We start from the raw sequence: 17,289 nt of genomic DNA, 5'->3' as shown, positions 1-17,289 counted from the left end.
GAATATTCTGGTGCTGGCAGGTATAAGATCTGCCGGTCAGTTGCTGGTGACGCCGAGTTCCCCGTCATGAGCCCGCGTTTGACCTTAAAGAATGACCTTGAGAGGTCAGGACTTTTAGATGGACGTTATTTCTTGCACCTGTGAATACTTTCATGTTTGCAGGCTAAAAATCGGACGGTAACTTTTGGTGATAAGGAGCTCCCTGTCATTTAACCCAGCTTTTGACGTTGTGGTTCACATAATATTGCAAAATGAAGTTATTTTCGATGTTCTGATGCATTAATTGAATTAGGGGGCTTTGTTTTGTGAAATCGAAACTCGTTCTTGAATACATCGCTGAGTAATCACCAACTTCATCGACATACTGGCGGTCGGATATCAGTCTGTTGCTCAAGGCGGTGTAATACTGCTGCTAGTATGACGCAGGTTGACAGACTTCGCGCCGCGCAAGTTTGTACAGGTACTGTTGAGTCGTACTGGCGCTGCGTGGGTGGCGCGGTGAGGTGGTGCGAGGGGTAGGTGAGGTTGTGGCGGTGGCAGCGGATGATCTGTACGTATATTGCGTGAGCATATTTCAGCCAGTTCTCAAGTGAATCCTTAAGTGGGGAGTAAAAAGATTGATTATAACGCACTGAAACTTGAGAACCATAGATCGTTGATGGGCCCGTCCCAGGATTCTCGACATCGCCAGCATTCTTGCTGCCCTGTTCTGCGCAGGCTGCGTACAATCGCACGACTTATGGTCTTTCTCTTAAAACAGTCAGAAAAACCAGATATAGGGTCACATGACATGTTCTGATTTTCAGGCTGTGTCAGAAATGGCAAATCGGGTTGTTCTTCTCATTGATATGGACTGCTTTTACGTGCAAGTGGAACAACAGCTTCATCCAGAAACATTGGGAAAGCCAGCTATAGTTGCACAATATAACACATGGAAAGGCGGGGGGTAAGTTGTGCATATGTACAACAAATGGTGGTAGTGCACAGATGCTTGTTTGACTCCACTTTTTACTCAGTTCTGAGTATGTTACCAGTCATGGTCAGTTTTGGATGACTGAGCAGCATATGAAGTTTGAGTGATGTGCAGTTTGGGCTGGGGCACATATTCATTAGGGCAAGATTTGATCCTGGAAAGATCAAGCATGATGAGTATGGGTTTGATGGTAAAATGGTTTTTGATATGTATGAACATGTGGGTGTTATTTTCATAATAGGGCATCATTACTACTGCTATGATTGGTGCTGGCAGAAGTTACCAAAATAAGAAAAGTGTTATGCAGCTGTTAGTTGTTTTTTTAGATGATGATATTAATGCTAAAGATATCAAAGATTCCAAAGGTAATTTCAAAGATGTCAAACTTGATTGCTGCTCCAACCAATTTAATAGAGTCCTTAATTCAATCCTGACACATAACTTATGTGTAGAATTGATTCCACTTTGACTTAGTGCAAGTTTGGTTGCTTCTTAAGTCATTTATCACTACTTTACCTGGATTCAAGCAGCATGAGTGAGATGACCAGATTTTCTGTCTGAGCTTGTCACTCATGGCTTTATTGAGGTGATGAGCTCATTAACCCATGACTAAATTGAGCTCATGACTTGTAAAATGCTGTGATATTGCTCATGATATTGTTCGTGTTTTGTGGGGCTATGGGTCACCTGCGTTGTTTGCTGGCCCTACAGAATGTCAGATCCACTTTCTTAGGGGACTATTAATGCAGATTTTCCTGACTGTATCAGATCTTTTGCTCACCAGGACTTCAGAAAGGTGGGCAGTGATATCAGGTTTTTAGTTAATGCTAAGTTTGATTTTCATTTTTATTGTCTAATTACATTGTTTTGCCTGAATTATGTCCAGTGATGTTTGTGCATGTGTTATGTTTATGTAGTTCTTGTTCTTGTTCTTGCCAGCATGCTGCAGTTGTTTGTATGCACATACATTCCCAGCCATGAGCCATAGAAATAGGCATGGAGGTTACAAACTGCCAAATGAATCACTGTACCACAGTCATGCCTCAACACCCACTGCTCCACAGTCCTCAATATTTTGGCATCCTCTTCTATGATCTCAGACTTTCCACAACCTCTCCATTACCTCTGCCTGCTCTGCCTCCAGCATCATCGCCGTCAACTACGAGGCGCGCGCGTGCGGCGTGACTCGCGGCATGCGTGGCGACGAGGCGCGCCGCCTCTGCCCTGAGCTGGTGGTGTTCCGCGTGCCCGAGGTGCGCGGCAAGGCCGACATCAATCGATACCGCGAGGCTGGCCGGCGCGTGATCGACGCCCTGCGACCCTTTACTGAGCGCCTGGAGCGGGCCAGCGTGGACGAGGCGTACGTGGAGCTGACGGCCGAGGCGGCGGCGCGGCTGGCCAGCGGCCCGCTCGCGCCCGAGCACCTGGCCAACACGTTCGTGGTCGGCTATGGCGGAGACGAGAAGACTGAGGGTACGTGACGGGAGGGCAGTTTGGGGCGGTTTGGCGTCTTGGGCTTCGGCACCAGCAAGTGAAAGGATCTTTTTGTATCATATCATAAATTTTTTGCATCTTGGATCATTTCACACATCCAATGTTGCTGTAAAGGTGGACACAATATGCCATTATACATATCTTCTGTTAGTTGGCATAATTGATTGACAGATGGGATTATTGAAAGCTGTTAGAAAGGGAACAGGACACTGTGATGTATGTGTAAACTTGAATATGAACTTGATGTGTGTATGAAACTTCCATGAACTTGATGGAAGAGAACAGAGACATCACTGTGCCACCATGATTCAGACCATGTACTGGGTGCTTCATGATAAGACATGCATGGGCTAGTCTGTGTGACTGGAGACCTGATGACCGCCTAACGCGAGGTCATGAGGCATGACCTTTGTTTCAGAGTGCCGTAAGGCAGAGGTGGAGGCGTTTTTAGAGTCCGTGAACTCAGAGTTCGCATCGCCAGGTGACCGGCTCCTGGCGGCGGGTGCTGCCATCTGTGAACAAATGCGCAAAGCTGTGCATGATCAGACCGGCTACCGATGTTCGGCTGGCATCGCACACAATAAGGTAAGTTATGCCGACTGCGAGATCGTGGAAAAATGCGTCTGCTGTGTATTTGGATGAAGCGTATGTGATTTATCATGTCAGTGAGCTGTTCAATGACATCAACTTTGCACTGAATAGCATTCTTACCCCTCCCCCCAAAATGCAGCAACTGGCTGGTCGCAGAACGTGACAGTCAACAACTTGTGTGTGCTGAACTGGTGGTTTTCGAGACAACTTTGGTGCTTCGGCCGTCTTTCGCCGTCCCATGTGCCGCCGTTCTCGGCCACCACGTCGTCTCGTCCCCTCGCAACACCTCCCTTCCCCGGGGTCGTGCTGCGACCCTCGTCCACGTGTCGGCAGTAACGCGACCCTAATCGGGAGCTCGCCCATGCACCCGCTCTGGCCTGGCCTGGCTGTCTGTGTGGTGAGGCAAGCCCCGCTGTCGGATGTAACCCAGGCTAGCCACAGCATTGACCTACTTGTGGCCCACTTCGTAGTTTCGTAGCCCTGAAATAGTGGGTGCTGATGGAAAGGGCTTATTTCATAATTTATTATTTTTTAAATTTTTTCATACATTTCACACATCATGCAGACATTATTTCATAACTCACATTTTTACGCATTTTTATATTAAATTTAATTACACAAATGCCTTGCGGGAACTTGGTTGACAGGATCAATGAAAGCCCGAGCACATGTTGGCAGGTTCTGGCGAAGCTGTGTGCCGGCAAGAACAAGCCAAACCGGCAGACTATTCTACCCCATGGTTCCGTTGCGCATCTCTACTCGAAGCTACCCGTTAAAAAGGTGGGAATGTCGCATTTTCGCATCAATATGTTAGTATATAGGACAAGCCCAGAAACTTGGATTCATCGATTCAGTGCGTAATCGTTGACTTTGTTTACATAGAAGGTTAGCAAAAGTGACAAGATCGAAGGAAGAAAGTACGGAAATGTAAACTTTGCTGCGTTTCCTCTGCTATACATAACATACTGTGTGTAGCAGGAGAAAGAAAATGAAGGGAAGTGGCAGCGTATATAATAGGATGTAAAAAACATAATAAGTCCCAGAAATGGTGGCCAGGGATCCAGCACATAAAAACAGCATTTGTATGCCACTATGTTTACCTGACGATAGTGCTCACCAGTGCATCTGACTGCATTGAAGACGCGTGGACGGACGAACCCGGGCCCCCAGCGCTCTGTGTGCTATCGCCGTGTGTGCCGCACCGGCTGCCCCAGCGTCACCGGCGCCGTGTCCGGCAGGTGCGTCTGCTGGGCGGCAAGCTGGGAGACGCCGTGACCGAGCAGCTGGGCTGCGAGACCATGGCCGACCTGGGCCGGCTGTCGCTGGCGCATCTGCAGGCGGCGTTCGACGAGAAGACCGGGTGAGGCGCCGCCCAGAGTTCGGCCCCGCTTCGGCACGAGAGACGCAGTGTTTTGTAACACCGGGATCGGTTCCAGCGTACATACATCGTCGGGTCGGGCTTCGGGAGGCCGCGGAAGGTTCACTTCGCAGCAGGCGCTCGGCGGCGCGTCTCCCCACAAAGGCGAAGCTTTCTATTCTGTGGACATTATGGAATGTTGACATTGTGGTCTGAGGGCGTTATGAAGTGCGGGCATTATCAGCTGTAGACATTTCCAACTATGGTCATCATGAAGACCTCCCCCCCCCCCCCCCCCGAATTCAGTGCCCGCTGCAGGCAAGGCAATGTCGAAGCATAACATGTCTAGTTTTGTCCCCCCCCCCCCCTCCCTATTACCGGCTACGGACGGACCGTGGAAATCACCGTTCCCGCTTAGGATTCTGGAAGCAATACAGTAGACGAAATGGTAGATGCGTCCGGAACTGCGCGCAGCCACGGGGCTAGGCCGTGATAGCAGAGTGTAGCACTTACGCTCTCGGTCAGCCGGCGTCTTCGGATATGTTGCGCGGGTGTCGGACGCGTGGATGCTGATTGCGCGGGTGTCGGACGCGTGGATGCTGATTGCGCGGGCTGCGGTGGAACGCGCGTCAGTGTGTGACGGCGGGCGGCGGCTGCTGACGCTGGGTCGCTCGCTCCGCCAGGGCGTGGCTGTACCAGCTGGCGCGCGGCTTCGACTCGGAACCCGTGGCCGACCGCCACCTGCCCAAGTCGATCGGCTGCAGCAAGAACTTCCGCGGCCCGGAGGTGCTGCGCACGCGCGCCAAGGTCAAGCACTGGCTCACCCAGCTGGCCTCCGAGGCGAGCGAGCGGCTCAAGAAGGACAGGGAGGCGGTGAGTGGGCCGGGAACGCCCGCCACCCGTGGATGCCAGACGGGGAGGGCGACGATGCACCGTCACACTTAAAACTGTACACAGACACGTCTTTGAGGGAATGCGATTATGTGTAAACCGCGGCACTGCCTGCTTCTAAGTATACGGGAAGCAGACGAGGATGTAATGTGTACAGACAGTGGCGTCTGGACCTCTGCGTTGTACTGGCAGCCAGCGGGGGGTACGCCATGCTGTTGGCACCGGCGCTCCCGCGTGCCGGCTGGGTGTGTGGTATGTCACTTTTACTGCGGCAGGCCCCAGCCGCCTGTTTGCCTTCTCGTTCGACCGCCTTTCGTTCATGGCTTTCGTGTTCTCATGTTCCTGTACCGGCCATGTACTCCCCGTTCATGTCCCTTTTGCCTGCTCGCACATGTTATGACTGGCCTTACGCCCATGCCTTGCATCTCTCTTCCGTCTGCCCCCCCCCCCCCCCCCCCCCTGTCCACGTGATGACTCCGCTTCCGGCATCCCACTGTCCGCGTGATTACTCCGCCTCTTCCTCCTCCCCCCCCCTGTCCGAGTAGAGGCTTGGCCTCTGCCCCCCCCCCCCCCCGTCCGAGTGGTGACAAGCGCTGACTCCGCTTCTGCCGCCACGGACGGTTGGCTGACGCCGCCCCTGCGCCGCCAGAACCAGCGTACGTCTCGCTCGCTGACGGTGTACGTGACGACGGAGGCGGGTCGCCACGTGAGCCGCGCCTGCGCACTCACCGGCTACGACGCCGACACCATCGCCGCCGACGCGTTCGTGGCGCTGGGACGGTTGAACACGGCCCGCGACGGCGACCAGGCCTGGTGGGTCGGCGCGAGGGAGAGGGGGAGGTCATGTGACGGGCCAGCCGCGCCGAGACGGCCGCCTTGGTGTGGTCGGACCTGGTATGTGGTGATGCGCATCGCCTTTTCCGAGGAATGGAGTATGCCGGTACCAGAATTCCTGAAGTTGCTTGTTGATGCGGCTTCGGGGACGCGGTGTGCTCTGCCGGCATTTGCATGATACGTCAGACTCACGTCTATTGGATTCGCCGCTCGAATGTGACCGAAGCAGCCGCCCTTGTGATGGTCATAGGCCGGGGCCTCTTGTCGTTCGTTAAGACATTGGGGACGGAGGTGACAAGTGTATGTTGGTTGATCGCTTTGGCTCCTTTAGAGCTCGGTGGATGCAATGATCGGATCAGCAGGTTAGCCCGCGGCGGAGTGATGATCTTCGATCTGTGATTGATCGTGGTCTCCGAGACTTCGACTTGCGATCGGTTTCGCCGGTTTCGCCCGCATAGCTTGGGACGAGATGGCCGGACCCATGAATAATGCATGCTGATAAGGGAAATGACATCACCCTATCAGCATGTTACAAACGCGAGTGTTTTGAAGCTAGACTTCGTCTATCTGTCCGTCAGGCCTTCCGAAACGGTTGCCGAGCTGGATGAGTCGGACAGGCGCGTTGTGTAATGAACGACAGGCGGCCGTCTGAAGAATGACAGGCGGCACGTGACGTCACATTTATCTCAGATATTCAGCCGGTGCTCCTGCGTGAGCCTGTTTTGGAAATGCTACGACTGTTGGCTCTTAGTCGGAGACAGACAACTACACGGCCGGGCGATAAAAGGATGGGCTGCCTGGGTACCTCTGTCAGGGCTGTAGACTGGGTGCATTTCTTTTCTACATGCGTTGTTCTACCTACTGCGTGGCGAGGTGTGGCGGCCACGTGCTGTATTCATCGCACTACCCGTGGTACAAGCTGATGGTAGATTTACAAACGAGCTGAAATTCCCAGTCATTGTCACGTTAGCCTTTCAGTGCACGCGGCGGGACCGCCATTCCCATTCATGTCCGAGCATTTCCCGACTATTACAGACCGCTTCGGTTGGTCGCCGGCACATCACGAGGTCCCGTGACCGCGCCCAGCGTCTAATTTGGACGCGCCTCTGGGACCGCCGCCACTAATGAAACCATCGACCGCCGGCCGCCGCCGTCTGGTCGGCCGCCGCTGACCGAGCCGCTCCGTGCTGCAGGGTGCCGCCCCTGATCAACCTGGGCATCTCGGCCGGCAAGTTCTCGGAGGTGCCGTCGGCCGCGTGCGGCAGCATCGCCGCCATGTTCTCGCGACTGCCGACGCCCGCCCGTGCCGGGGAGGCGGCGACGACGGCGGAGGAGCCGGCGGCAGGTGAAGGCGAGGAAGAGGCGTCGGGCGTGGACCGGACACCCGCGGGCGACGGCGGCACCGCAGCCGAGGCCGAGGACGAGTCGGCGGAGGCAGGCGAGATCGCGCTCGATGCGGAGGGGGCGCCAGGGTGCGCCGAGGTGGCCGCTGAAGTGCGCTCGGCCGATGCCGGCGAGATCTCAGAAGCTGCCGGTGGTTCCGCAGCCTGCCCGGGAAAGCGGCCGTCCGAGGCGTCCGACTCGGAGCACGCGTACAAGGTCGCCAGAACGGTGCAGCCGGGCGGTCCGGCCGGCCCGTCGGTGGATGGCGACGACGGCTCGTCCTCCGCCCGGCAGCTGTCCTCTGTCGGGCCGGGCGAGGCCGCCGGCGCGCCCCGCTCCGGCTTCTTCGCGCGCAAGGAGCAGCAGATCCGGGCGCAGCTGGCCGCAGCCGCCGCGGCCGCCGTGACGGAGCCGGTCGTCGCACCTCCGCCCGGGTGTCCGACGCCGGCGGCGGGGTCCCCCAAGCGTCCCGCGCCCGCGCCGAGCACCGCGTCCAGCCCGGCCCGGCGCGGGTAGCGGCAGCACAGCGACCAGCCCCGCGCGGCGCGGGCGTGGCCGCGGGCGGGGGGCGCGGCGGGGGACGAGCCGCCGTTCGCTGCCCAGCGGCCGGCCGACGCGGCGCCGGAGGCGTTGTTTCGCGCTGGACGCTGACGCCCGTCGACGCGGAGACGCTGGCCGCCCATGCCGCCGGACATCCGCGAGGAGGTGCAGCAGCAGCTGCGCCGCCAGCGGAGAGGAGGAGCGGCGCCGCCCGCGGCGGCATCCGGCGCTACCTGTGCGCCGGGGAGCGGCCGCAGGCCCGACGGCGGCGGACGGAGCGGACGGGAGGGACCAGCCGGCGGTCAGCTGCTGTACGCCGGCGGAGGCGGACGAGCCCGCGACGAGGGCGCGGAGAGGAACGCCGGACGGCCGGCGGCGAGTGACGAGCGAGCCGGAGCCGGTGGCGGGTCCGTCGGGCCTGGGGGTGGCGGTCGGAGGGCCGAGCCGGGCCGCTCGGACGAGCCGGAGTCGGACGACAGGCGGCCGACCTGCCGGCGCCGCGGGCTGTGACCGGCCCCGCGACGCAGGGCGGCGCCGCCGGCCCGGACGCGGCCGCCTGTCCGCGCTGCGGGCGTGCCCCGTCTCGCCGTGGGAGCTGCCCGAACATCTTCGACTACCACGTGGCGCTGGAGCTGTCGGAGCATCCGACGCCACCGCCGCCGCCGACGCGGCCCCCGGCGGCGCGGGCCGGCCGGGCGCGGCGGCGTGGGCGGCCCAGCAAGGTCGAGACGCTGAGGAAGGCCGGAGAAAGTGCGCAGCATCGACGCCTTCTTCAAATGATGGGGCGGTTAGAGGGGTGGGCCTGCGCCGGGCCAGGTCCAGTCAGGAACTGATGACGGGCAGGGTAGCTAGGGACTGGTGACAATGATCGTTATGAGATTGGCGTGTACGTGTGGCACCTGGTGCGAATGTTAGACTTCAGTCAGTAATGTGGTCGCGCGTATTGATGCTAATGGGACTACGCCACCGAATGGGTAGTTAACTACATGGTGGATAGCTCGGCCGGACCCTGAAGCATAATGTGAGAACTGAAAGTGCCTAGCACATTGGGGACAATAAGCGGATCCTGAGTCTAATTCTTCATCAAGGCCGCAGGAAATAGTCATGCAATCGATTGTGCTCGTATTCCGCTGGGCCGCTGGCACTGTGTATGTGCGTCGTTTTCTGTTGTTGCTGCTTCGCGATACCAAAGGTTTTGTCGGAAATGCTGGCATGTTTATACACCAATGCCTCGATATGCGATGTGCCACGGTTTGCAACCATCCAGAATATATTGGATTAGCTGCTGGAATGTTAGTCTGCATACGACCGAAAGGCGCCGCCGTCGACTTATGCACGGCTGGTTGATAGCTAATCTCGCTTTAGACGGCTTTGTTTGCCCCGTTTGTCATGTGCACGGGCCGGGCGCCGGCGCTGTGCAGATGTCGTGCGGCGGGAACCCGTCCTATGCACGGCACGAGGGCGATCCGGGGCGGCCTTCAGAGCCGGAGACAGGGTTACCGCAGTATGCCCGCGCCGTGCCGGAACTGTTCAGCCGTGGGTCGGTCGTATCGAACAGGCGGCCACACGGGGCATTCTGGTGCCGGTTCCGAGCAACTATCAAGCGTCGCGAGGTCGGTTTTCGCCCGCCGTGGAGGCGACAGAACCTGCAGCGCGGAGGTGGCCGCTCCCTCGGAGATGAAAATCTAAGCGGGCCGGGTTGGGGCGGATCACGAGGCGTTTCATCTCGGCAGTGCGACCGCTTTGATTTCCGTCAGATGTCGCTTTCTCCGAAGCGGTGTCGCCTGTCAGGCGGCTTTGATCACGCGCCGTTTGAACTCCCACGTTCCATGTCTCGTGTGGCCCGGGAATTTGTGGGGCACAGGCGTCCGTTGTGTATTGTTGAGCCTGCTTGTATTTATGTTGACTGCACATCACGTTAATTGTTTACCATACTGGCAGCCGCCTTTTATCACAGTCCATACGGAAACAAGCGGCGTGTTGTTCTAGGAAAGCCTCGTCGGTATGAAGTTATGAAGCCTTGCCCGCCTTAATCGCGCGGCTCGTGCCTGATTTCGTTTGATGACGCACTAGTTTCGCAAACTCTGCCAAACACCTGCCCACCCGAATTGCATCGTGTGAGAACGCTTCGGCGTTTTGAGCCCCAGCCGTCTCGGCTAAAAGCCGACGGTCAGACCATTTCATCAGAGGATCGTCCAGCGGACGATGCGCGCACGCCCCCAGCGCTAATCAGCTTGTAATTAACCCCACCAGCTGGGCGGCCGGCGGCGCGGCCCGCACGCCCGCGCATGCGCAGTGCGCGACCAGCAGCAGAAGACTGGCCGTGTGTACGGCGGCGGCGTTCGGCAGTTGGGAGGCGGTGCTCGGAGGGGGTGGGTGTGACCGCGCGGGCATCCCGCCGACGGCCGCCACGCGTCTCCTGCGGCTCACAGCGCTGCAGTCATGGACCGCCTTGCCCTCCGGCTCGGCCTAGGTACGTCCGGAACGACGCCAATGCGGGATCTGCGACACCCGGGAATCGATTTTTCCGCTCGGCGAGTTGGCGCCTACGGGTCTGAAGCCCGGCCGTTGCTAAGAGGGATCCCCTCGGGCGGCGGCCCGGTCGATGGTGCAGCCCCCTGTCGGCGCCCCTGACAGGCCCCGCTGAAAAATAGACCTGCGTCACGCCAGCAGGGTGCGTTCTAGTGCACGTTATGCAGATACGGTACCATTTTGTCAGGCTGCAGCGATTTGCGTGTCCTAATTAAGGTGTTTGGCACAAGCTCACTCAGTGCTCACAAGCGTGCTGGTTGTATGATTGGCGGGAATACGACATGTGCATCATGTAGGTTACGAAGCGGAATATGCAAAGGTCCAGCCGGGGACGCGTCCGGGCTGCGCCGGCGGAAGATTACAGGCCGCGCGGAACGACGACCACCCCAATAAGGTCCAACGCCAGCGGGCCATTGGCTGACCACCCCTGCGGCTCTTCGCAGCGTCCCTCGGATCAAGTCTGTAGGTCGGGGATGTGCTAGTCCGTCCTCAGATTCTGTTGTCAGTTCCTCGCTTGCCATCTTAATGCGACCCCTTCGCGAATGCCCCATTCGTTTGTCTCAACGCGCAACAGCAAGAATAGGGTCGCCCGCGACCGTCCAATCCGTGGTGTCATTGCAATGCAACTCCATCTTCGCGTGCCACTGGTCTTGGTTCTCGCAATACATGTCGTGTGCGTTGACATAATTTCCTCTCCCGTCCTGTACCGTCGTCACGCGCTCCTCAATGGCTCGAACACCCATGCTTTCAGCTCCAGTTTCCACGACATTTGGCTATTGTTTGGTGGCGTCGAGAAGCATCAGCGCCCGATGTGGTTACCAAATCAGCGTTTCTGTTCGACGACAATCTCAGCGAATGTTCCATTTACAGTTATCTCACGTCTTTGTGATTGAATTAAAGAAACGGAATACCCTGATCGACTTTTGCCCGCACCCCTGTCATCCGATGGAGAACAGGCTCTGCTTATAGTCCTTCATCCGTTGGCAGGAGGTCTCGGTATGCACATCGTTACATCAGGGCCGTTATTTGCCCTTCAGTGCTCCGTAGTACAGATTAACGTAGGCATTGGTGTTCGCGGTCTGCCAGCTGTCGTACTTGACACCGGCTCCTTGCCATAAATTTGAAGATATAAATGCGTGTCAAACATCGCCTCCGCTAACCGGAAGCACAAAAGCATCGCCATGCCTTTTGCCTTCTTCGTTCACTAGCTGTCGTATTTTTTTTTTTTTAGCTGAGAGTGCCTCGACTTAAAAAACATTTCTCTCCTGCTTTGGATGCTCCTGTACGGTTGTATGCGCCGCGATGAGTTGGGTCAGACGCTCCTAGCCACCTGTTTGTGAGTGATATAAGCATATTCAACGCGGTGAAAACTCGGCTAAGTTAAAAGCCACGCTTAACTTGACTTGCACTAACAAATGAGCGGTGACAACGAACGCATTTATGCACTCGGGACAACGTACGCGTCAAAACACCGCGTACGTATGCAGCTGGGGATTCTGCGGCTTCATGGGTGACGCCATAAACGCCCCACCGGGTCCGCCATCGCGCCAGATCACACGTCAGCGTAGTCACAGCGGCCGCTTAACGCCAGACTGCTGCTGAGGGTCGGTTCGTCTGGCCTGCTGAGATGTATGACGCCAGACTGCGGCTGGGGGTCGGTTCGTCTGGCCTGCTGAGATGTATGACGCCAGACTGCGGCTGGGGTCGGCCCATTTGACCTGCTGAGATGTATGACGCCAGACTGGTGCTGGGGGTCGCTCTGACCTGCTGAGATGTATGACGCCAGACTGCGGCTGGGGGTCGGCTCGTCCGGCCTGCTGACATGTATGACGCCAGACTGCGGCTGGGGTCGGCCCATCTGACCTGCTGAGATGTTTGGCGCCAGACTACTGCTGGGGGCCGGCTCGTCTGGCCTGCTGAGATATATGACGCCAGACTGCTGCTGGGGGTCGGTCGTTTGGCCTGCTGAGATGTATGACGCCAGACTGCGGCTGGGGGTCGGCTCGTCTGACCTGCTGAGATGTATGACGCCAGACCGCGGCTGGGGGTCGGCTCGTCTGGCCTGCTGAGATGTATGACGCCAGACTGGTGCTGGGGGTCAGCTCGTCTGACCTGCTGAGATGTATGACGCCAGACCGCGACTGGGGGTCGGCTCGTCTGACCTGCTGAGACGTACGACGCCGGACCGCGGCTGGGGGTCGGCCCGTCTGACCAGCCGAAATGTTCGCCCACCGTCCTGTCGCGCGCAGTTCCCGGCCGCCCGGCCGCCGTCTGTCTCGCATCAGATGTGATTAATGACCGCATTACTTCGGTAAACAAAGATTCGTCCGGTTTGGTCGATTCGGTCTTTCGGGGCGGCGCGCTAATGAGACAGCGGGGCATCAATCGTGCAAAGCTTTCAGGCCGTGGTCCTCAAACAATCGTAATTCACAGCCGTTTAAAGACATGTCGGGAGGCCTGCCAATATTGGAAGGCCGAATGTGTGCGGAGCAAATGGCAAGTAGTTAGACCAGGACGCGAGGGGACGTTTGGTGCTTCTTCTCGAGCGTCGGCAGTAATCCTGCTTCCCCCAACTACGTTTTTTGAGCGTGATTTACCCAACCCAAATGAGGACGAAAAGTCGGAGCGTAGATTCCTTCGGCCAGCGAGTGGCTTGCTTAATGCTCGGCTTTAGTTTTCAGTCGTCTCTCAATTTCTCTTCTCTCATTCTCTCACTTCCCCCTTTTCCAGTCCCCGAGAAACTTCAAGAATCTGAAAGGCTGCCGTTGCTAAGGTGGCCAGCCCGCCTTCCCTCCACTTTCCAGCCGCATGGTTGCCGCTGCCACCGGCTGGCCGTGTTTTCCTCCCGTCCACTTCAATCTCGTCAGCCCAGCCGTTCCCGTGAACCCAGTCTGACCTGCCGCAGCCGGCACGGTTACCAGGGTTTTGAATCATGCCATTCTTAAGTGTGTATGTGTGTTGGGGGAGTCGGGCACCTGGGCAGCCCAGCTGTGTGCTTCGTTTAGAAACGGAATATTTGAACAAGAGAAGTTTTTGCAAATCGTATACGCATTTACTCTACTTTTTCGCAATCGCAACACGGCCCAGGCTTTCCACGCCGCACCACCGCTCGCCGCATCTAACAGCGCTTTACTCTTGCCTTAGCGCTGAGCGCTTACTCATTTCGACAGTAGTCACTTTTCTCGGCTCGCCGCGCACCACTGATGCGGGTGCTAAAGCCGTCGAGGTGCCAACGACAGATCAGGACATTGCTAAACCGTGGATGTTGATTCACGCCTATCTTCGACCTCGGCAGTGGCAAACCCCACCCCCGCGATCGCCACCTCCAGCGACGCTTACAAGACCGTCATCCCACTGGTCCGTGATCCCGCCGCCCGTGATCCCATCCACCTGTGATCCCGTCACCCGTGATTCTATCACCCATGATCCTGATACCCGTGATCCGTCGCCCGCGATCCCGTCATCCGTGATTCTATTACCCATGATCCTATCACCCGTGATCCACGCCACCCGTGGATCCCGTCACCCGTGATCCGTCACCCGTGATCACGCCACCCGTGATCCCCGTCAGCCGTGATCCGGGGGCACCGGTGGTCGCTCTCCACCTGTGATGCGGCCGGCTGCGGTCCGCCCGACGCTGCCGCGGTGGGGAACGCCGTCACACAATGCAGTCGCCCGACGGCATAAATATCACCGGCCCAGCGGTAAGCCGATTACCGACCGAAACGACGGGCCGCGCTCATCGCCGTATCAGATCTGCGTGTCGTCGGCGGAGCTGTTTGTTTTGACAGCGGGGGGGGGGGGGGCTGGCCGGTCGCCAGCCGGCGGCTCGTTTCAGGACGTCCAATCGCGATACTTGCTTTCAAACGGCGACTGGGCCGACGGGAGGTGGTCAGCCGACCCTGACGCTGAGGGTCACGGGGTCAGCAGCGTGGGGTGCAGAGGTCGACGGCCCGCCCGTGCTGGGTTCTAGGCTGTCAGTGTGACCAGTGACGGGGTCTTGAAGAGCTGGCCGCCACAGATCCGACGAGAGGTCAGACAGGTCATGATTGGATCGCCACAGACATCAGCTAGACCACATCCGTTGTGCGATCAATGATGGCAATCAACGGCCGCGTTGACCTGAGGTCACTCCTCCCCACGCGTTGACTGACAGGGTCACCGGGAGGGTTGCAATGAGTAACGTGGATCATCAAGAACCATCAACTGGAAAGAAGCCCCGTTTGCCCCCACGACACGTCCGAGCAGGCCCCCTTCGAGATCGCCACTCCCCATCCGCGCACACGCTCTACGACCCCGTCGTCGGCGCCCGTGACCCCGGCGGGGTCGTGCGCCGCCGAGCGCCGGCCGCCATGTCGCATCAGCGGCCGTCGGCGCCGGCGGCGCGCTGGCCCGTAAGTGGCGCGGGTGGTCGGCCCCGCCGCTAATCAGACGGCGGCGGCCAACCGCCCCGCCGCCTAATGCGACTGACTGCCCGCTCTTCAGAGGCGCGCCGCGCGGCCGACCCGACCGGCTCAAAATAGGCCGGTTCGGCGTTGCAAGGCGGGCAGTCGGCCGACCTGTCCCGTCCAGAGGCTTGTGGTGCTTCCAGGCGGCGGCGGGGATTAGGGGGAATAGTTTCCGACCCGGCCCCTAAACCGGGTAACACCCGCGTCTTTCGACTGATTAGGCAGCACGTGTTCGTTTAAGGCAATAGCCACTAATCGTATTAGTGTTAGACCCACGTAAGATCCAATACCATTATCGGGGGGGACCCAACACAGCGCGCCGCGTGGTCGGACAGTCAGAGCACGTCCGCTTACGACCCCGTTTACGGCCTCAGCAGGTGTCCCGGACTTTATTTTTTCCGTGATTTACATCTGGCCCGAGGTGCGCCGGCCATTACGGCCAGGCCTGCTTACATGCGCCCCTGCGCCCCCTGGTGCGCCGAGTACAGTCCATAAATGGCCGACGGGCACGGCGGCGTGCTGGCGCGGACTCAAGTCATGGCGCGCCATCCTTCACCTGCCGCGCCGCGCACGCAGCGTCCGGCCGGCGCCGCGCGCTGCGGCTGCGGCGACGCGACGACTGCTGGGGCGTTTGTCAGACAGCTAATGCGACTCACACTGTCCACGCTGTCGGCGTCGGGGCGGGAGGGGGGACCGCGTTCGTTGCTATCACCACATGGTGCACCGGCCGGCCACGTGCCGCCTGACCTTGTCGGCCGCGCTAGCGCCACGCGCCGGCCAAACGGCCGGCACGGTGGGTCACAGAGCCGGAAGCCAATTTAAGGCTCCGCTGGACGAGCGCTCAACTGTCACCCGTGTGCCACGATACTTTTCGTAAATGCTGCAGTTGCCACTGCGGGTTCGAGGGACCACACCACGGAAACAGACGCATGCGAAAGGGAGCCTCTTTTTGCTCGACGCCTCGGACGCCACCGGCGGACACGGAGGGGGACGCATTCGGAGTGTCTCAGTGTCTGGGACGCACGATCACGCCCCGTGCGCCTGCCACGTATCAGCCGGCTTGAAATTATCATAGCTCCTAGCACCACGGTCGGTATGGACAGACACGCTTGCCAGTAAATCCATGATTTGATCGTACACTTCCTACCTGTGCATCTGTTTTGTATCTTTTTGAAATGCGGGCCTTGAAGCTACAAGGCGTGGGCTGTTGAGCTATGCACTTATTGCGTGTATATTCATCTGGTAACTGTATTATTGGCTGTGTAAATGGATGCACATCTTAAGGCACAAAGACGCGGGAGTAGCCGAATGAATGGCGATCCTTAGGGCTGGTGTTGACACACTGCCTCGCGGGGCGCCGACAGCCCGCTTTACACGCTGACTCAAAACGCTCAACGCTCTACACGCTGACACAAACGTTGCTCGGGCACAGCCTGACACTGCGGTGCTCGCTTCAGGTGAGCGTCGTACTGGTCGTGACGGTGCCCCCCCCCCCCCCCCGTCAGACCCCAGTCGACCCAGGACGCCCGGCACCCGCACCTGGACCCGCAGCGCCAAACCCAGCGGGAGACAGTCTGAAGGGGGGGGGGGGGGTGAGGGCACCGTCTATAGTTGGTGCAAGGAGAGAGGGAGAATGGTCTCGATCTTGGTTCGTTTCGGCGGAAACGCACGACCGCACAAAAGCGTGAACTGGACTCAAAGCCGCAGCCGGACGTGATAATGACCATTGATCGGTCCGATCACGTCTCTGATTGCGCCGATGGTCATTATCTTCACGTCTGCAGAAGAACAATGCGCTGCAATCTCGCGCGTCCTGGCAGCAGACTGGGCGATGCGGCTGCACTCCAAATAACGACGCACTTCACGTTGTTGAATGCGCTTCAAACCTCCAATCGAAGTCGTGGCGACGCCGCGCCCAGACGGTCTGTCAGCCTACGCGGCTTCAACATTCAGCCGCGAAGCTCTCACTGGAGCTCGGTCTTTCCACTGCTGCCAGCGAGCGGCAGGGGCAATACTTCGTAGCGTCTTGCTTAATATGCACCTGTTAAGTGACGGCGCTCATTTGCATATAGAGCGTAGTTCCAGCGCCCCGCCGTGCCCCTGAATTAGTCATAGGAAATGTTTCAAGTCATGCCCGGCTCTTATAACAAAGGTTTAAAGGCTATTATTCACTTTTCATGGCCTGTGCGATATAGCTATGGAGGGCGACCGGTAGGTCGCTCAAACTTAATGATAGGCTGCTGCTT

At 58.2% G+C, this 17,289-nt stretch overlaps 1 protein-coding gene across 1 annotated transcript; it reads left to right on the top strand.

The window, feature by feature from the left end:
* The first annotated feature begins 492 nt into the window (after window positions 1-492).
* LOC119101383 (DNA polymerase eta) lies at window positions 493-12,457 on the top strand. The gene is made up of 11 exons (XM_037224721.1): window positions 493-519; window positions 807-946; window positions 2,118-2,446; window positions 2,886-3,052; window positions 3,737-3,838; window positions 4,297-4,418; window positions 5,099-5,288; window positions 5,956-6,119; window positions 7,334-7,826; window positions 8,591-8,697; window positions 12,382-12,457. Exons 2-11 carry the CDS (start codon window positions 819-821, stop codon window positions 12,455-12,457), a joined length of 1,878 nt encoding a protein of 625 aa, XP_037080616.1. The 5' UTR covers window positions 493-519; window positions 807-818.
* Window positions 12,458-17,289: the final 4,832 nt, after the last annotated feature.

Source organism: Pollicipes pollicipes, unplaced genomic scaffold, assembly GCF_011947565.3.
Source record: "Pollicipes pollicipes isolate AB1234 unplaced genomic scaffold, Ppol_2.1 Scaffold_2555;HRSCAF=2994_pilon_pilon_pilon, whole genome shotgun sequence".
Taxonomy (NCBI): domain Eukaryota; kingdom Metazoa; phylum Arthropoda; class Thecostraca; order Pollicipedomorpha; family Pollicipedidae; genus Pollicipes; species Pollicipes pollicipes.
Note: the sequence above shows the minus strand (reverse complement) of the source record. Positions and strands in the feature narration are given on the sequence as shown.

Excerpts from the sequence above, each read along its gene's own strand:
- LOC119101383 (XM_037224721.1), top strand. The coding sequence starts at position 819 with ATGGCAAATCGGGTTGTTCTTCTCATTGATATGGACTGCTTTTACGTG. Across the intron at positions 947-2,117 it reads AACACATGGAAAGGCGGGGG|CATCATCGCCGTCAACTACG; the intron begins GTAAGTTGTGCA and ends CTCTGCCTCCAG. Across the intron at positions 3,839-4,296 it reads CGAAGCTACCCGTTAAAAAG|GTGCGTCTGCTGGGCGGCAA; the intron begins GTGGGAATGTCG and ends CGTGTCCGGCAG.